We start from the raw sequence: 20,797 nt of genomic DNA, 5'->3' as shown, positions 1-20,797 counted from the left end.
CTCCATAAATCAGGTCTGCCTTTCCAAAAAATATAAATAAATCTTTAAAACAATAAACAAATAAAAGGCAAGGCAGAGACATGGCCTGGACCTTTGGGGCAATCACAACAGTACACAGATTATTACTGAGTTTTCCAATTCCTTCTCAGAGAGGGATTGAAGCTCCTCCCTCTGTGGTTCCTTCTGGCCCCTCTCCTCTAGGAGATCATCTCATTTGTTTTCATACCCTCATATTTTAGGTATCAAGCAAAGGGGTTTGATATTTGGGGTAGTGAATTCTTCATGGGCTTGGCACACAGGAGGGAGGGCCAGCAGGAGGGATGCTATCTTCCTAGCATCTCCCTGCAAAGCCCTGCATTTCATCATAGTTTCAGCTTGGAGATATGATGCAACATAGGAACCTTGACTTGGAAGTCAGGTCTGAGTTCTAGGTCTCTCTGCCACAGATGCAACATATAAGCTTGGACAATTAGTTTGCTTTTATGGGCCTTTAAATGGAAGAGCTGGGCTGGTTGACCACTCTGGGCTCTTTCAGATTCATTCATACTGGAGCAATCAGCAGAATAATGCAAAGATATTTAAATGCCAAGACACAGATATCAAGTACCTCTTTCAAATAGCTGAAAGGAGGTAAAGGTCAGGTTCCTGTTTATTATACAATTTAACTACAGGAAAAGAACCAGGTGTATCTACAGTGAAATAGAAACAGGTAAGTCCTATATTTGACTAATAAAAGCGAACTCCCGAAAGAAGCAAGAAATAGGCCACAAGTAAGACCTGGCAGTGTCAAAAAAAAAGGTCTATAGTTCTAATAAATTAAGTGATCCAAGGAGTAGAAAATAATGGCTTTAACCAGACAAGTTCTCTAAGCACAGACTATAGACTAGAGAGGTCTGGGTGGAAAGGAACCCCTGGCGCTTCTATTTGAGGGAGGAACTTGGTCCACAGCAAGTTGCTACTGCATTTGGTTCGAACCCAGTTTTCTCAGTCAACCTGGTACATATGCACAAACGTAGACACACTACAGGCTGCAGTTATGCCTCTGAAGTGCTGAAATGAGAAAGAAATATCAGAAAAAAAGAAGTTAACAAATTCAAAAAAGAGTGAGGGCAAGAAAAAAAAAGCTTTGGTTTAAAAGGTACTCATTTCCCCCACCATTCTGGGTGGTATAGTTGCTATTCACTCTGATATGTGGGCTACAGAATTATGCACGATAGTGAATTATGGGGATGAGCAGAGGTAGACTTGTGGTCTGATTAAATGTCAAAAGCAGGATACAATCCCATTCCATATCTGGGAACCTTCTAGCTTGAGACAATGTATTGGACATGACCTGACTCATCTGGGTACTTACTTGTCTTCATTCAAAGTAACTGTCTCCACAAAAGGGATTTCTTCTTTGTCTGTCTTCCCCATGATCAGCCGATGATTATCCAAGTTTATGATGCACTGAAAACAAAGAATCACTGATCCTCTATCAGTGACCCCACTATAGCTCCCCCATAAAAGATAATCCCCACTACAGAGTACCACCGCGAAGATGCAATCAATCCTACCTTCAGCGATCGGAGAGTTTGGAGCCCAAGGGACAGGTTTTTTTCATTGTCCTCTAATAAAAACAAAAAACAAAACTAAGATTTAGCCATTTCCAAACTGGTTCAGAAGGGAGCCATATCATTGTTGGGATGATTTCATCCATCCATTCAGCCAACCAGCCAACCCAATAAAAATCTGTTGAGTAATTTTCCAAGTTCAAATTGATAAAGTCAAGATTAAACTCAGATTTTTAATACTAAAATCAAGAACTTAGAATAGAAAGTATAAAGGAGGTGTAGGAGGTGGTGGGAAATTGTCATGGTATTCATGGCAAGAAAGGAATATCTTGCCCTCTGTTACCAGCTAGCACAGAAAGCTCTCAGGACACATTTTCACCTGTCCACAAAAATATTTTCTTGTTCCTTGACTTTATTAAAATCTGAGTTCCATCATTCTTTTTCTGAGTGATTGTCAGCATGTCGTGAACATATGTCAAGGTCCATCTAATACGCTGGAGGGCAAAATGGAACAAGTTCTATAATGCAGGAACATGTGGGCCATGGATTTTGAAGAAGTCAATAGGTGTGAGATTGCAGGAAGGTTTTGTGGGACTAGAGAGAAGGTTTATATAAAGGTTCATAGAAACATTCTCCAATTCTACTCACCAACCACAGCTGCTGGGCAGTCAAGGCGGAGGGAGCCTAGTGTGATTACCAGGTGCTCAATGTGGCCCACTACTTTGAGATGCCGGGGAAGAGAAAGCTTTTCTCCTTCATGCTTGTGAGATCGGACATGTTCCTTGAGTCTGCACCAGAGAGGAAGATACCACCATCGCATTGCCAGGGATTGCTGATAGAAACTGGCACTGCCTACCTTTTGAACTACAGTTATAATTCTCCTGGGATTTTTTTGGTGATGATTTACCAGAAAAGGGCAATGTAGCCTACATATTTCTGTACTTTATCCTAAAAACAGCATTAAGGACATAAAAAGACTAGTTTCCTTTCCTGTTCACAAAAGATGTACACCACTATCTCTGTATTAGTGAAGGAGGGAAAATGACACATTTAGAAAATCCTATTCTGCATCTTAATATCCCTACCTATGCGTGAGACAGTCTAGCTAATATGTCCTTTTACCCATCTGTGGGTAACAGAAATCAGAGAGGGCAGGTTAATCCTAAGTTTAGAAGACTCTTTGCTGAATATCTAATTTTCTCTTTGTCCTTTCAGTTTTAATTTATCCTCATCAGTTTCTCTTAGGCTTAAGGTTAAACACTTTTTGCTCAGAGTATTGTAACTGGTAACAGCAAAGAGTATCACAGAGAAAGTCCTTATTACTTTATGCAGAGGAGGAAGGAAAGGCACAACATCAGGGCTTTCCACAGTTATGTAAAGCTGATTGGAATAGCTAGCAGTGAGCTATTACGGGTTGGTGGATAAATACTTAATTACAGACTTTCTGTGCCAACACTTTTATTTCCCTCCTTTTTCTTTCTTTCTTTTTTTGTGTTATTGCCTATCCAAAAGGAAAAAGATAATTGTAGTTTTACAGACAGTTATTAATTCCTCTGGAATCATGACAGCCAGCTGCCTAATTAGCTACCAGGACATTATTAGTCTTTCTGGAACCATCATGCTGCACTATATCTCATCTCTTCAACACACCAAGCAGCTCAGGATTTTTCCCACAAGAACTCTTAAGATCTAGGCTCTCTGCAAAAGAGCAATATAAAGCATGCATAGGGCCAAAGAGTCACAATGATGATGAGGGATGAGGACAGGGCAGACATAACAAGGAACAGATCACATGGCAAGGGTCACCAGCTAAAGAAATAAAGCGCTGTGTAAGCTCTTCCTAACAGTACAGATACCTTGAACAGAGCCACTAAATCTATGTTAGTAATGGCTTCATTATAATGTTTTGGGTTGGGAAATTGATTGTTGTACTTAGGGTTAGAGATAAGGAAAATGATATTGTGGTGATTCCATTGACTGTACGATAGACCTCAGGGCTCATTTGGTACTTTGGAGGAAATAATAGAGATAAAGAAAGAAAGAAAAGTAGAGGTTGAGTTAAAAGGAGGTAGGACAGAAAATGGCTTTCTCTGACAAAATGAGAACCCAATTCCAATTGCTATGGACAACTGAGCCCTATACCAGATGTCTGCTTCACACTCTGTCCCTAGCAGGGGCAACAGTAGGATCTGATTCTATATGTTCTTCATAGAGAAGAAAGGTACTAAGAAACAAATTATTAATTACCTCCAGAATGTACCGGGCCCAGGAGCAACAGCAGTCCTTTTTGAGGATGGGAAGTATGACCCCCCAGAAAGAGCCTGAGCAAGCTAAGGCCAACTACATTTCTGTTTTTATTCATATGGGGTCCGCTAACAGGACAGCTCCTTCTAGTTTGCTACTTGATGGAACAGGACAGGACACATAATGAACCACACACTCTCATTCCAGTACCCACAAGGCTTTCCTCAGAACCTAACAGGTAGAGTTAAAGGTGTGTCCAAGGTTTCCCTAGATCATTGGTTTCTCCCAGCTGACAATCCACCACTCTGCTCTTCAAAAGCCTCAGTTTCTGTTTGCAGTCTGAGCCCTCCAAGCTTTCTTAGAGCCTCTGTAGAGACCCTTTGAGAATGTTTCTAACCTCAACATAGATTCAAGCAAAAAGTGCAATCACATCTGACTTCCATGCAGCACAAGTGGTTACTTACCCCAATCTGTCCACGCAGGCTGAGGAGATGAGATTATATTGACAGCCTGTGTCCACCAAGGCTTTCACATCCTTTCCAGCACACTGTGAGGAGGAAATGTACTGTTCAGCAGGAGCCAGAAAAGCAAAAGGGAAAAGAGATGCAGAGGATAGGCAGCAGATGTCATATGAAAGGCAGGCCGGGAACACATTATCCCCAATTATGGGTGAATATTATCCTTTCTTTACAAACGGTCAGCGGGGATGCACTTTTACCTCACTGGGTGGGACACAAAGATTAGTTACTCCTCACTGGGGTATGGAAGATTTCTCTGCACACCCCTCCTAAACATGCTCACCTAAACTGTTGACATATATCCTGTTAGAATTATAGAGTTAGACCACCTGAGAAACAGCCAGGTTCAGCGAAATCATGCTTTAATGCTATAAACTGCTAAAGACTAAAATTAAAATAGGCATGAGACAGCTGAATAGCAATCTAAGCCATTTTAAGGTGTATAGAATACGGCTGAATGTAAACCAAAATTGAAATGTCTATGAAGAAGTCACAGGTTGTAGTTGAGAACCTGCATTTTCCTATTAACATATTGGTTAATCAATACCATGTCAATTAATGCCATAATGTTGTAAATGGTTGGAAATATTATGTTGGGACTTTTAATTGATTGGGATGATACTCTGCCAGCTCTACCTTCAGACCAGAGATGGTCTCACCAAGAAACTATTGAACTTACCAGGACAATAAGATGCTGGACTTTGTGCTTGGTAAATACCTCCAATGAAAGAATGTCAACTGAATTTGAACTATGGAAATGCAACAAGGTGGAACAATCCATCGTGGGGGGAGGGTTTTGGGAGGGGCGGGGGGAATCCCAGTGCATAAAAAAATGTATCACATAATGCAATGTAATTAGTTTAAAAACAAAAAAAGGAAATACAATAAAAATAAATGTTTAAAAAAAAAACTGCTCAATCTGCCTTTCATTGGACCTTTCTGTTGGGTCCAGGACTGATAGAAGATCCCAAAGGACTTTGGGTATTTCATTCTACATATATAAAGTAGCTCATAATCTTTGGATATTTTTAATCAATAACCTTTTGAAAATTAGTTGAAAGCTTTGGTCTTCCATGAAGATGCACATCATACACAACAATGCGTACACCTTAAAGCTTGTTTAGGAATTCATGATCAGATCTGTACTCCATAAAGCTTGGAGGATAGGACTCCATGACTGGAATCATCAAAGGCTATAAATCCTACTTTTCCGAAAATATTAACCTTACCTGGCAAGAGACCAAAATCATGTCATCGTCCTCAGATTTCTTTAGCCCCTGAGCCTTCTTGAGCTCCTCGGCCTTAGCTTGACTGAACTTGTTGGTCTTGGAGGCCCAAGGGATACGACTGCTTCGGAGCTTAGACAGATTGGTCTCCATGAGGCGCCTCTGCAGAATGTTGTGAGGTTGCTTGGGGAACACAAAGCAGAAGTTTCTCAGCGACAGGTCATTTCCCCTTTCTCCAACTGTTCCCCAGGTGCCACAGAACTAATGAAGGAGACTCAAATAACTGAGCTTTATCTTTATTTATTTATTATTACTGTAAAGGGAGACTTCATTGGTATCATCAGAGTGAACTACTTACTATAAACCAGTCTGCAGTAGGCCACTCTGAATGAATGGAAGAACAAGGCAGGACACTGAGAAATGTGGACAGGGCCAGTGAATATCCTCCGGCTCTGGAGAACTGTGGAATCTCTGTGATTTCGACTAACATCAGCCTAGTGCCTTTTCTCTCCTTACAAGAGGATTTCAGGGGAAAGTGGCTTTAGTTTGGAAGAGGTGATCACTGTATCTTCACATGTGGCTGTAAGTCAGCGTCTTATAAAAAAGACAGCTTATTTCTCCCTGATTGGAGAAATCCACTTGCCCTGGAAGTCAGAGTCCCTATCCACTTTTGTTTCAAGTCTCACTATCTTACAATTTAGTTTTTCAACCTAGCCTGCTGATGCTTTCATGCCCTGGCCCTCCCATGGGCTAAGACATATGAGGGGTAGGTGAGGTGAGAAGACAGAATTCACACCTTCTAAGTAACATCACCAGCAGATACACTATAGAATCTGGCAGAACCCACAGGAATCATCTCACTGACATCCTTCAGTCACAAACTCTTGCCCCATCTTGTCATTCCTTCAATGGACAAAAAAGTGGGTGTGCAGAAGAGAGGCTGACACCAACTAAGAAACAGGAGACTTAATTAACCTTTAGTATGTGTGAAAAGTCGGCTGGCATGGTAGCCTAGTGGCTGAAGTCCTTGCTTTGCATGCACCTGTACCCCATATTGGTGCTAGTTCATGTCCTGGTAGCCCCACTTCCCATCCAGTTCCCTGCCTGTAGCCTGGAAAAGCAGTAAGAATGGCCCAAAGCTTGGGACCCTAGACCTGTGTGGGAGAACCAAAAGAAGCTCCAGGCTCCTGGCTTCAGATCAGCTCAGCATTGGCCATTGCGGCCACTTGGGAAGTAAACCAATGGAGGGAATATCTTTCTGTCTCTCCTTCTTTCTGTGAATCTGCCTTTCATTTAAAAAAAAAACTTTACAAAAAATATATGTGTGAGAAGTGTAAGCTCAAATCTGTCCTTTGATAGGGGGTCCCTGGGAAAGACAGTCATATTCTACTGTTTTTATTCAAAACAGCCTCCTGAAAGCAAAAGATATCGTAAAAGAAACCATTTCACTTGAGAAATTTTTATGCCCTGTTTATGGTAACATCCAAAATTTCCCAAAGGATAGAGCTTAGTCCAAAGTTTCTACCAGATGGTATTCTGGCTCTGGTGGGGAGGGTGTCACTCTTAGAAGCTTTGAGCTTAGAATCCTCCTGGGGCAGGGGATGGCACTAAAGATGCTCATTATCCTCCATCCCACAGATTTCTAAGGAGCAATGAACTCACAGCATGACTCACTGTGACCTTGGTGAGGTGAAGAAATGGATTCCCAAAATATACTGGTTCTTGGCAAGGCAGGTTCTAAATTATTGTCTTTGGAAAAAAAGGAAGTGCACTTAAAAGGAAATGAGAGTTTCTAGCTTGATAAGGGACTAGCGGAAGTGCTGATTCTACCAGATTTTGTAATGCAACTCTGGAAGAATGCTTTGCTTCTCTCAAGAAACAGAAATTCTTCATTCTAATCTCTTTCACTAATAAGCCCGGATTCCCAGCTCAAGCCACATTAAAGCAGGGCTTTAGTTTCTGTGAGGTCTATTCTTAGTAGGACCAGCCCAAATAAATTGGACTTGTAGAGCTGAAGACTGGAAAAAACTTCAAAGCCCATCTAGTCAAAGCCCTCTTACCTAAAGCCCCCATTCTTCATTGATCTTCCTGGTTTCCTCTTAGTTTTGCAGAGGAGTCTAATCTTCACTGAAGAGATGAAAAAGACAAGAAACGCTCTGAAATCATTCTTCTTGAAGTCATCCCTCTTCTGTATTTTCTTCCCTTTCTCCTAGATCATTCCTCCATAGGCAATGAAATATATTCGAAGTTCCTAGCTACTAGGAAAAAATCCTCCATCCCTTTGGTTCCCAAACCTCAGATCTTGCCTCAATTCTACTTCCTCCTTTAATGATATCCTTGCCTGGAATGCTCTCTTAAAAAATTAAACCATTATGTCCATTTTCTTGTATCCTATATTTCCTTCATTAGATCATTTTTCATCTCACAACACTGTGATCATTCCTAATTTTCAAACCCTGCAGACACTTTACAGTTTTTAAATTTTTCTTGATACTTTACAGTCTTAATTTCACCTTTCTAGTGCATTTGGCCCTTTTAACTATTGCTTTTTTATTTGAATTTTTTATTTTATTTTTTTTACAGATTTATTTTATTTTTTATTGGAAATTCAGATATACAGAGAGGAGGAGAGACAGAGAGGAAGATCTTCTGTCTGTTGATTCACTCCCCAAGTGACCACAACGGCCGATGCTATGCCGATCTGAAGCCGGGAACCAGGAACCTCTTCTGGATCTCCTACGCAGGTGCAGGGTCTCAAGGCTTTGAGACATCCTCGACTGCTTTCCCAGGCCACAAGCATGGAGCTGGATGGGAAGTGGAGCTGCCAGGATTAGAACCGACGCCCATATGGGATCCTGGTACATTCAAGGTGAGGACTTTAGCTGCAAGGCCACGGCGCCAGGCCACTGCGCCGGGCCCCCCTTTTTTATTTTTAAAGATTCATTACTTATTTGAAAGTTAGCTCTAGAGAAAGGACACACACACACACACCAAGAATCAGAAAGAGAGGGAGAGAGACAGACCTTTAATTTGCTAGTTTGCTCCCTAGCTGGCTACAATGGTCAGGACTGGGCCAAGTCAAAGCCAGGGATCTCATCTTGGTCTCTCCCATGAGTGGCAGAGATCCAAACATTTGGGCCATCTTCCATTGTTTTTCCCATGTAAGTGCAGCAGTCAGTTCACAAACTGGCATCCATGCAGGATGCTGGTTGCCTAATCATGGTCTTCTAAAATTAACAATACCTTTAAAACACATATAAAATAGAATCAAATTATAATATTGCTCTGAAACTTTGATTCTATTTAATGAGTGAAACTTGTTTTTCAATGTCAGTACACATGATTCTTTTTTTCATAACTAAGAAATATTCATAGTATATCTGAGGAACAGAAAATATACAGCCAGCAAACTCACGTGACCCTCACTTGTGTTTTCCTTAAGCCATTTTTTTAATATACATACAAATTTTAAGTGACATTTCTTCTGTTCCCAATTTAAATTCTTATTAAAATGATAGTAAAAGAGTAAAAATGTCTAAACTCTGGAGAACAAAGAAAACAGGAAAGGATATAAGGAAAATGGTAGATGCTGACAAAATTCTGGAACCTGAACGGTAGGCAGAAAAGTCATAACTAACCATAACTAAAGAAAGTTAAGTGCTTTCCACCATTTTGCTTTCCAGAAAGCTGGAAACTCTATAGAGGCATATAAAAAAGGGCTGGAAGTGAATTATGATTTAGCCAATATGTGTATTTTCATGATTTACTTAGCTTTTGCATGAGCTGGAAGACACTGCTAATTGGCTAAATCATGCAGAAAAGAAGACAGCAGGTATAATGTCAGGCTTACCCTATAACCAGCTCTGCACTAACTTCCTTATGTCTGTCTTCCATTCTGCATTTTAAAATAGCATATCCTCTGCAGAACATTTAAGTTTATGATACTAACAGACCTTGATTTACCTATTTAACTGCCAATGTGCCTCGCCATTAAGAACAAGGCTGAAATGAACTCAACACTGCATTTTTCCTTAAACTCTCCTCCACGGCCTCTAAAACTATTGTTCTCTTTATTCTGTGTTAGTTTCCAAGGTTTCCTTTACCTTTGGCCATTTCTTACATGTTAGTGGTTCTAATTTTTCTATCTTTCATCCTTTTCTCACTCCTCATAGCCTCTTATGTCAATTTTATCTGCTCTTAGTACACAAATTACTACCCTTATAATGACTCTTCGGCTTAGACGACACTCTTGAGTTTTAGACCCATATATCTGCTGTCTCTTTGAACTGCTTTACCTCGACACTTCATAGGCACCTCAGACTTAAACTGTCCTGCTGATCTTTCCCAAACTGTATTTTTTTTTAAAGATTTATTTATTTTATTACAAAGTCAGATATACAGAGAGGAGGACAGACAGAGAGGAAGATCTTCTGTCCGATGATTCACTCCCCAAGTGACCGCAATGGCCGATGTGCGCCAATCCGAAGCCGGGAACCAGGAACCTCTTCCAGGTCTCCCACGCGGGTGCAGGGTCCCAATGTATTGGGCCGTCCTCGATTGCTTTCCCAGGCCACAAGCAGGGAGCTGGATGGGAAGTGGAGCTGCCGGGATTAGAACCAGTGCCCATATGGGATCCCGGGGCGTTCAAGGCGAGGACTTTAGCCGCTAGGCCACGGCGCCAGCCCCCCCAAATTGTATTTTATTCCTTATTTCAGGGAGTGAAATTTTGCCTCCTTCACCTATCATTATTTCCTCCTTTGTTTCTACTGTTACCACTAAATTAAATCCTAAAACATTACTTTCATATTCTCCTTTCCCTACAGTGGTTCTCTTGCCAGCTGTATATAACAGCTGACTTAGCACTCAAAAGCTTCCACTACCACTCATTGTACTTTCCAAGTTCATCTTTCTAATTTTGCCATGAAGATTTCCTACTTTAACAAATTGCCAATTGCTATACATTACCTTGGGCAAATTATTAATCTCTCTAAGCGTTACTTTTCTCTAAGCCTCACTTACAAGTAATAAATGCAATTTGAGCTCCAAAGATTTGTTCACTTTTAGCACTCTAGGTTACATCCTTTCCACCAACCTTGATAAATGGCACCATCAACACACATCGATTTTCTTTTCCTAACCTGTTATCTAAGGCACTATGTGTTGTTGCTTCTTCCAAAGTATCTAATTAATCTACTTCCTGCTTTTACTAACTCCAATCCAATCCAAGCCACCATAATTTATGGGTACTAAGCTTCCTATCTTTTTCGGCCTTTTTAAAAAAAAATTTATTTATTTTTATTGGAAAGTCAGATATACATAAAGGAGAGAAGACAGAGAGTAAGATCTTTTGTCCATTGATTCATTCCCCAAGCGGCCGCAATGACCGGAGCTGTGCTGATCTGAAACCAGGAGCCTGGAGCCTCCTCTGGGTCTCCTATGTTGGTGCAAGGTCGCAAGGATTTGGGCCGTCCTCATTTCTTCTGTTCCTAGGCCACAAGCAGGGAGCTGGGTACGAAGCAGGACCACCAACATTAGAACTGGCGTCCATAGGGGATCCTGGTATATGCAAGGCGAGGACTTTGGCTGCTAGGTTATTGTACTGCTCCCTCCCCCTTAAAAAATTTTTTTTGCTTTTTTTTTAGCTACTCTCCAATTTATTCACTGCACAGCAACTACAATTTATAAAACCTAAATCAGATAATATACCTCCTTACTGGAAACTTTTCAATGACTTTGCATTATTCCTCGAGCAAAATTCAAACTTACTGAAATCTACATGACTGCATCATTTGGCCGTGGCTTCTCTCCAGCTCCCACCTACACACTGCTCCCTTTAGTCATTCAGCTCCATTCACACTCATCTCTTTGCTCCAGAGCCCTCTCCCACTCCAGTGCCCTTGTACCTGCTGTTCCCTCTACCTCAAATGTTCTTACCCTAACACTTCAAACAGCCCATTCTTATCCTCCTGGTCTCAACTCAAGGGTCATTTTCTCAGAGACTCCTACACTGGCCAGAGAGTGACCATCTCTCTCTCTCTTTTTTTAATATGCTACTACATAGTTTATTTATAATTTTTTTGTTTTTTCTTTATTTTTAAAAATTCTCATAATTTTATTTTGACGATCTTCATATAGTAGATTAGGGCACAGAGGGTCAAGGGCTACAGGAAAGTGGATAACATCATTGTTTCCACATTCTCTTTTTCCTTCCCGTATCTGGGGGAAGGAGGGAGATAAAGGGAGAAGCCCCACCCAGCCTCCCAATCATCCCAAGGTCTCCAATGTGGGGCATGTTGTGGTTTTGATAATTCAATTGTTCTGAATTGCTGCCAATCTCACCATTCCAAGCACGATGAAATCTCTCCAGGACCCACTAGTTGACAAACATAGTCCAACTTAGAGTCTCCATTTGCCCATATTTTCACTGCCAACACATGACTCAGGCAGTTGATTGATTTGTTCTGTACTCCATCCTCTGTTGTGGTACCAGGTGTGACTATCTCTTTACATACTAACAGAACCCACTATTTCATTCATCACAATCACACACCCAGAATTATTCTGCTTGCTTACTTGTTTACTATTTTCTCTCTCTCTCCCCCCACCCTCTCTACACATACACACACTCCAGAAAGGCAGGACTCTCAACTGTCTAGATCATGCTCTATCCCCAGCTCTTGGTGCATGAATAAATCTCCATCCTTTATTCAGATTCTTCAGAGAGCCTTTCCTGATCAATATGATCTAGCTCTTTCTTGAAGAATCCCTTCAATAGCCACACTTAAAAGTTTTGTCCATTCTTTGATTTTTGCTTCATACATGTGCTTCAGTGGTTTTTACTTACATAGACTGAAGCACTGGCTTTCTGAGGGTTGTCCTGATGCCTTTCATGATATCCAAGCACTGATGATCAGGATAGGGACTGCAGATACTCCGCTGGCCTTTTGGACATATTTCTCAGGTAATCTTCCTAACATGGATTCTGCTTTATGTTAAACCTCAACAATTCAAGTAGTCTCTGGCTCACTATTGTTTCTGAAATGTGACTGATGGAGGCATCAAAATACTAACCAATAGACTTTCTCCATCACCATCAAAGGCGTCTGAGGGACACAGGTGCCGTGGACAGTGTTGTGCTTTGGGTGGAATTAGCTAGTGCTTCTCAATCTGACACGCATGCTGATTCAACATCTCTTCTTTTTTTCTTAAAGGTTTATTTATTATTCTTCAAAGATTTATTTATTTTCATTGGAAAGGCAGATTTTATAGAGAGGGAAGAAATGACAGAGAGAGGTCTTCCATCTACTGGTTCACTAACCAAATGGCCACAAGAGCTGGAGCTGAGCTGATGATCCAAAGCCAGGAGCCAGGATCTTCTTCCAGGTCTTCCACATGGGTTGCAGAGGCCCAAGGACTTGAGCCATCCTTTACTGCCTTCCCAGCCCATAAGCAGGGAGCTGGACAGAAACTGAACACAAACTGGTGAAAGCACTGCAGGCAGAGGATTAACTGGCCTACTATGCTATCACACTGCTCTGCTATTTATTTTTTAAAGTCAGAGTTACAGAGGAAGAGAGAGAAGGAGCGAGGGAGGAAGCAGTGTTAGAGAGAGGGAGGAGAGAGAGAAGAGAGACTGATCTTCTATTTGCTGGTTCACTCCCCAGATAGCCTTAACAGCCAGCCAGTACTGGGCCAGGCTGAAATCCATTGCTTCATCCTGGTCTTCCACATGGTGGCAGTAGCCCAAACACTTAGACTATCTTCCACTGCTTTTTCCAGGCAATTAGCTGGGAACTGGATTAGAAGTGGAAGAGCTAGGTCATGAATTGTTGCCCATAATGGTATGCTAGATAGCAGGCAGTGACTTTAACTGCTATGCCACAATGCTGGCCCCTAAAAATCAATTCTTTTTTTTTAAGATTTATTTAATTTTATTTGAAACACAGATTTACAGAGAAAAGGAGAAACAAATATCCTCCATCCACACCCACTCCCCAAATGGCCATAATCACTAGAGCTGAGCCAATGAGAAGCCAGGAGCCAAAAGTCTTTTCCAGGTCTTGCAGGTGGGTGCAGGATCTCAGGGCTTTTGGGTCATCCTCCACTGCTTTGGGACATGAACTGGGATGCATATAGATCCTGTTGCTTGAAGAGGGAAGATTAGCCAATTAAGCCATTGCACCAGGCTTCCTAAACATCACTTTTAAACAGGTTGTAGAGTGGAAAGAAAATGGAAGTGTCAGGAAACAGTCTATGCTGAAGGAAGTTGCAGAACACCAAGTGAACAAGAACTCCTTTGCCACTCATGTTAACTCATGCCACAGTGAACCCAAAGAGAAACTGACTGGTATTCTTTCTATGGATTTTTATGGATTCACAAATGGACTGGACTGGTAAGCAAAGGAAATAATAAATGTATCTTTGTATCCAAGGTCTCTAGCTAGCTACAACCAGTTAGAACTGCAAAGTGCAGGAGTCAGCAAATACATCCTGACTGCCAAATCCAGCCTGTTACTTGTTTTTATAAAATTTTATTGGACTATGCTCAACCCTGCTCACTGACTGTGTGTGTGTTTTACAAGAGCAGAATTAAGCAGTTGAGGCAGGGACTGTTCAGTCTGCAAAGCCTGGTTCTTTCTAGGAAGAATCTGACAAGCCATACTCAGAGTAGCAGTTAGAAACTGATGCTTCAAAGTCAGAGTTGACTTAGTAAGTACTTACAGTGCTTTTGTAAGAATTAAGACAAATGCCCCATTCAAAGCATTTAACAGCATGCCAGATATGCAGTAAATATCCAACTGTGAATAAGTGTATATGTGTATACATGTATTTTAAATTCTCAGGCATAGAACAAATTGAAGCTTGATACCATTTTTTCCCCTAAAAGGACCTGAAATCATCTTGCTCCATGTTAGCCTCATATACTGTCTGTAGATAAACGTGATTTCCTGATTCAAGATTCAAGCCTGCTAACATGGCTCCCTTTCTAACCCTGGGTACCTAAAAGGGCACTGAGATCTGTACCTCGTCTTAGTGTACTAACTGGATAGACACATGACCCTTCTACACCATGGGGACACAGACTGTCCTTGGCTTTGCAGTCAGAAACATATGGGAATCTAGCTAAGGCAGGCTGCCAAACTGCCCCAGGCCTTCTATGTTGTTTCTTTGCCTTTACCATATGACCCAACAGACATGTTATTTTTAAGAAAATAGCTTTATTCCTGATTGTTGCTTACTATGTGGATTGGTCTGAGTTGGTAGTTTTCTACAGTGGAGACGGGAGTTTTGTTTGAAAGGATCCGACATGGATGAAGAACTGGGCTAGAAGACAAAATTCTTACTCTGAAGAGCGCACTCTGAGGCAGCCTACTCCACATGCCGTCTTAAGCTAGGCTGGCTCACAGGGAGTCAGAATGCCATACTCAGACATTGGTCTCCATTCCCATCATCACATCAGAGGAGGCCAATCCCTTCTTTCACAGAATTCCTCTAGCACTTCCTGACAGTAAAGTCTTGGCAACCAGGACAGGCTGCTGGGTGATGTTACTTACCTACTCCTGAAAATGCCTCTTCGAAATGCCATCTTTGAATAACAATAAACAGCCCAGTCCTACATTGTTCAAAAATCAAACTCCTTATTCTTTTTTTTTTTTTTTTGGTATTTTTGCTTTTAAAGAGTCATTTATTTTCATTTGAAAGATTTACAGAGAGATTGAGAGAGATCTTCCATTGCTGGTTTACTCCCCAAATGGCTGCAATGACTGGAGTTGAACGGATATGAAGCCAGGAGCCAGGAGCTTCCTCCAGGTCTCCCATGTGGGTGCAGGGGCCCAAGCATTTGAGCCTTTCTACACCACCTTCCCAGGCCAAGAGCAGGGAGCTAGATCAGAAGTGAACCAGCACCCTTAGGGGATGTCAGTGCCATAGGAGAAGGATTAGACTACTATTGCTTGGCACTGACCCCTCCTGATTCTTATTTCCTTTCATTTTTCTCCCTCCAACCTGCTGCTTGTGTACTTAACCATTCTAGTAACTGACAACTCTATTATTTCAATAGCAAACCCAAAACTCATGAGGTCCTCCTTGACTACTTTAAGTCTTTAAGACTTTTCATTCAATCCATCAACTTTATCAGCTTTGACTTCAAAAGGTATATGGAACTTGATCTCTTCCCGGCCCTTTATAGCCATCACACTGCTCTCTGGCACCATCCTCTCACCTGGATTACTGTACTGTGGCCTCCTAAGCTCTGTTTCTATTCATGCCCTTTACAAGTCTAATCCACACCAGAAGCTTGAACAATATTTTTCTAAAATGAGTCATGTCACAGCATCCCTCTGCTCAAAATCTTCCACTAGTTTCCCATGGATCTCAAACTGAAAGCCAAATGCTTGATTAAGTAATATGAATCTCTAAGTAGCCTGGCTCCCCAGTATGTCTCTGAGATGTTATCTCCAATGACCCTGTCTCTTTGCTGTAGTCACACTGGCCTTCTTGCTACTCTTCAATCATGTCAAGTGCACTGACACCTCAGGGTTTTCCATTTGCTTCTTCTGCCCAGGGCACTCTAACTGCAGGATATTTTGGATCCCTCATTTCCTCCTGTGTCTCCTCAAAGGTAATCTCTTGAGAAGCGTTCCCAGACCATTCTATAAAAGAGCAAGGTTCCATCTCACCTTGGCCACTGCATTCCCTTATGTTTGTTTATTTTCTCTACAGCACTGATTATTACTTGATATATAGTTACTTATTTTATTTTCTGCCTTCTCACAAGAATACAAATTGCATGATAGCAGGCATGGTTTGCTATTAGACCTCCGGTGCTTACATTAGTGCCTGATACATAGTAGGAGCTCAATAAATATCTGTGTAATAATTAATCTGTACTGCCCTTCCTATTAGCCTGTTCATTCCCTAGATAAATTTCATAATTTCATCTTTGTGGTCCTAGAACCTAGTTTTTGGCTGGCTGTCTTGAATACAGTAAGGATTCAGACAATGTTTGCTATATCTGGGACACAATCGTGGCTTTGGAAATCCTCACCTGGTATATGGTGGTATTTCGTGATCCTCTTCTAGGGTTTTGAAGCTCTCCAGCACAAGACCTTGGGCATTATGAACATCTACAGGGGACCTCTACTGGACTGCTCTAATTGAGTTAGTAACTGACCAAGTCTTTCAGGGGCAGTTTGTTTCACTGTGTTCTTCCATTCTTCCTCCAGCCAGGTTTTCATTTTTAATTCTAGTCAGTTTTGCTAAAGCAGACTCAATCATAATACAGAAAAAGGCTTTATTGCCCAATCAAGGGTATGTTCTAAGGCATACAGGTCAGTAATAACCTCATATAGCAAAGACAACATGAGAAGACTTTTTAAAAACCAAAAGTTAGTACAATGAGATTTTTTACGACCTTGGTAGCTAAAACAAGATAAATTATAATAGGCAAAACTCCAAGAATGTTTCTCCAGCTTCATCACGCTTTAAAAAATAATAAAAAAGTTCTTACTCTTACTCTTACACTGTCAGATAAAAGGATAAACGAAGTGAGAAACATAAGAAATCAGATTGGTTTCTGCAGCAGACTTTGTGGCAGTCAGCTCTACACACACAGGCATGGGGCAAAAGCACTTTACATAACCACCTTTGATTGCCCACCAGTGCTCTCTGCCAATTTAAAAGGGACTGACAGTCTGGCATTTCACAAAAAAACATTACAGAAATGGGATCGTGTGAGGTAGACAAATCGGAAAACTTAGCAGTGCAATTCACATACAGGTTACTAGCATGAGGGAAAACAAGCTAAGATTTCACAGCGGCTCAGCCCCCAGGGTTATTTTAATCTAATTTGTCCTCTCTCCATCCCTTCTTTCTTCCAACCCTCCATTGAGACTAATCCTCCTTCTATTATTTAAGGTAGGAGCTATTTAATCAACTCTGCATCCTCTAAATTTTACTTCTGGTGAGAGAAAACGGAGTCAACATTATTACATCATACCAGACAGATTTATGAAGTTAAGTAGTATGCATGCACTCCCAAGGTCATTTCCAAGATTGTACTGAGGCTCCAACAGCCTCAAAAGAGCTTAAAGCATGCCACGTCATTGTGACTCTGCCAGCATTTGCATTTCTCCCAGCCCTACCTTGGCCTGTCTGGGTTTCTGTGTAACCACTTGCACCTTAAGGGTGTGAGAACAGGGAGGGACGGAAACCAACCCCATGACAACGAGGTTCAGAAAGTGTGAAGCATGGGTCAGGGTTTCACAATCAGCTGCCGTGGGTCTCACTCATGGCAGTACCCTCCATCCTGGAGATGCTTCCTTGCTCAAGCCTGTTCCAGGCTATCAGGTCCTGGTGGCTCCACGGAGACAGATGGGAGCAGAACAGCAGATGGAATTTTTCCCTAGCAGAAAGCAGCCTGAGAAATCCTCCACGGGAGGATTCAGAGGTAATTCTTTGGGCTAGGGAACTTCGGGACAACCCAGCACAACTGAATGTCCATATCTTAACTCCAGCATGAAAAAGTCCACATTTTAATTTGCTTCTTAATACTTCCCTCTTCATTGGTTCCTGAGACCCCAGGCTTAAGGATTATTTTGGACTGAGGAAAGCACACTTCATTTGACTTTTCCTAGTGAATCAAGACTGCTTTCACATGAAAGAAAAGAAAGTTATCTCTTGTAAGAATACGTTTCAATTACTCATCAGTGTGGGTTAGCATGATTCAGAACTACTACACTGCAGCTTATACAGAAATAAGTAACTTTTAAAAATCAGAACCAAGATAAGTGGAGTAGTTATCTGCTGCACATATTTAGGTAGTGTCAGAGAGGGGAACCTGACACCACTTTCTGTGTCACTGGCGCCATCAGAAAGGAAGATGCTTTGCTCGCAACTGCCTTCTGGGGGACGGAATGGCAGTGTCCGAGAACCAGAGCCAAAAACCACATCCAAAATTCAAACATTCCAAAAACTCCAAATAAAAACAAAAACACTAGAAAAAGTGTGCATTTATTTCAACTGTAGAAGACATTTAATTAATGTTTCCAACATTCTGGCCAGATGAATAAAGCGACCATGAAATTCAAGGAAACAATTAGACCACAAGGAAACTCCAGATACAAAGACAATGCTAAACTTGAGTTTGGGTCTACAGCACTACTGACTGAGAGATGAGAGTCGGATACAGGTCTTTAACCTGGTAGCCCTAGGTCACCCCTCTCCATTCCACAGCAGAGGCCAGTAGGATCTTCCCAGTCGAGCCCCCAGTCCTCTGCTTCCCCAATCTAAAGTCCAGAACTGTTCTGCTACAACAAAGATTCCACCTGCCCCAGCTCCAAGCACGGACACATATTAGCTGGTCAATGAGCCAGAACAGCCAGGCTTCCTCCCTCTACCTACTCCTCGCGGGTGGGGCTGGAGCTCCTCCTCCTCAGAAGAGGATGATAAAGAGGGGATGATGAAGAGCTTCTCTCCTCAGAAGAGGATGAAGAAGAGATGTCTGGGAGTCAGGAAACCAACATATTCGTCCTTTGCTCTCCCCTTGCTTAACACGGAAGGTCAAAAGTAGACAGACCAAAACTGAAGAGGGAGATTTTGCATGGGGGTGGGTGGGCACCAGAGACGTAAACCAACCAACCATCTGGATATGGTGAGTGCCAAGAAAACCTCCTTGTCCACCTGCCTAGGGCTCTTACACGTCCCTAAGGAGTCACCTCTGGCTGGGTCAAGAGAGCTGCCTCCTTCGCACCAAAAATAAACGCCAGGATAGGGGAGCCCAGCGCAAGAGGGTAGGATGAGGTCTAAGCTTGGTTCGGGAAGGGCAGAGGCAGTGAGGGAGCGAGTGAGGATCAGCTCGGAAGACCACGAGGAATCCCGACCGAGCGTCTGAGGGACAGCAGACAGCGGTGGACCAGGCTGACTCGGTGAAAGCCGCCAGGCTCTGACCCGGGAGGCGGCACGGTGTGCGGGGAGGACGTCGAGGCGGGCGCGGCCGCGGGGGGCTCACCGTGTCCTTAGACGACCCCAGCTTTTTGAGGCCGTCCAGCGGCAGCAGGTCAGCCGAGTCCTTGTGGATGAACTGCACCGCCTGCTTCATCCGGCGTTGCTGCCGCAGCGGCGCCGCCTCCCTCATGTCGGTCTCCTTGCGGCTGCCCTCGGTCAGGAGCCCTGAGTAAAACATCGCTGAGGCGCCGCGGCCCGGCAGCGCGGGCGCCCGCGGTCCTCACAGCCCTCGGCCTCGCGCTCCTCCAGCGCTGCCCGCAGCCGCGCGCCCTTTATAGCCGAGCGTGACGTCACGGAGAGCAGCCAGTGCGCGCTGGGGGGCGGAGCCAGCACGGCGTCCCGCCCCCCCCGCCAGGCGTCGGGGGTCCCGCGTGGGCTTCGGGCGAGGAGGGCATGGATGGATGGCTAAGTGTCCTCGGTGGCCACTTGACCCAGGCGCGCTTTCCCGTGCAGGTGCCCCGCGGCACCTGAAGAGGGTTGGACTCTGGGACCCCTGGGTGCGAGCAGCGTCTCTCGCACTAACCACCATCCCGGGGTCGCCCCACTCACCTGTCCACGCCGTGGCTGACCCGGGGACCACCGACAGCTGGGCCATGCCCGAGCGCGTGCTGCAGTTGGGTCCCCGCAGAGTCCTCTCGGCCTCCACCGACCCTCCCGGCCACCCCTCTCCCCGGCGCCCTCAGGCTGGGCCCAGGAATGCCAGCGGCCAGCGGTCAGCTCCGAAGTTGGCAGAGCTCCGGGTGTCTCCCACTTGAGCTCGGTCCCCACCCACCGGGCCACGTGACTGGAGAGAGGGCAGCGTGTGTTGGACGGGCCTGAGCCAGACCTTCCCGGGACCCTCCTCCTCCTGGCACCCACTGCTTGCAGCAGGAGCCGGTGCGCCTCGCTCCTGCTCACTGCCTGGGGCATCTCAAACTGAGCAGTGCGGTGGTCTCTCTTTCCTGCTTCCAGCGCTGCGAAAGGTTTCTGCGGCCGCTCTGAGCAAGACCCCCAGTCTCAGGTGGGCTGCCCGCACCCCACCCCACCTCGCCGCTCCTCCTGGGTCTTCCTGGCTTGTCTCTCTCTTGCCAAATGGCCTGCCCTTGAACATGCTGTGCCCTCTGCACGGAGTGTCCCCCCATCCCGCCCCCCCAGCTTGACTTCCCAGACCTCACGCATCTACTTCTTCCCCTGTGTTCTGCCTTCAGCATTGTCCCAGTTTCCAAGGGCACGGACTGCTGGTGGGAAAACAAATCCAAGGCGGGCTGTCGCC

At 43.6% G+C, this 20,797-nt stretch overlaps 1 protein-coding gene across 2 annotated transcripts; it reads right to left on the bottom strand.

Moving 5' to 3' along the window:
* Positions 1–363: 363 nt before the first annotated feature.
* NRIP3 (nuclear receptor interacting protein 3) lies at positions 364–20,217 on the bottom strand. 2 transcript variants are annotated; one of them, XM_058663404.1, is made up of 8 exons: positions 20,095–20,217; positions 19,550–19,710; positions 5,545–5,724; positions 4,262–4,344; positions 2,202–2,341; positions 1,557–1,609; positions 1,355–1,449; positions 364–1,050 (listed from the first exon to the last, which is right to left on the bottom strand). In XM_058663404.1, exons 1-8 carry the CDS (start codon positions 20,138–20,140, stop codon positions 1,035–1,037), a joined length of 774 nt encoding a protein of 257 aa, XP_058519387.1. In that variant the 5' UTR covers positions 20,141–20,217; the 3' UTR covers positions 364–1,034. The 2 variants fall into 2 exon arrangements, with proteins under 2 accessions (XP_058519387.1, XP_012784852.1); XM_012929398.2 differs by lacking the exon at positions 20,095–20,217 and having other exon boundaries at positions 19,550–19,800.
* Between the last annotated feature and the right edge of the window lie 580 nt (positions 20,218–20,797).

Source organism: Ochotona princeps, chromosome 4 (genome assembly GCF_030435755.1).
Source record: "Ochotona princeps isolate mOchPri1 chromosome 4, mOchPri1.hap1, whole genome shotgun sequence".
NCBI lineage: Eukaryota > Metazoa > Chordata > Mammalia > Lagomorpha > Ochotonidae > Ochotona > Ochotona princeps.
This window is presented reverse-complemented; position numbering and strand designations above follow the sequence as displayed.

Bases quoted from the DNA above. Each gene is read 5' to 3' on its own strand.
- NRIP3 (XM_058663404.1), bottom strand. From the start codon at position 20,140: ATGGCCCAGCTGTCGGTGGTCCCCGGGTCAGCCACGGCGTGGACAG. The intron at 19,711-20,094 runs GTGAGTGGGGCG...TGTTTTACTCAG, and splicing joins GTCAGCCACGGCGTGGACAG to GGCTCCTGACCGAGGGCAGC. The intron at 2,342-4,261 runs GTAAGTAACCAC...TCTCTGGTGCAG, and splicing joins GCCTGCGTGGACAGATTGGG to ACTCAAGGAACATGTCCGAT.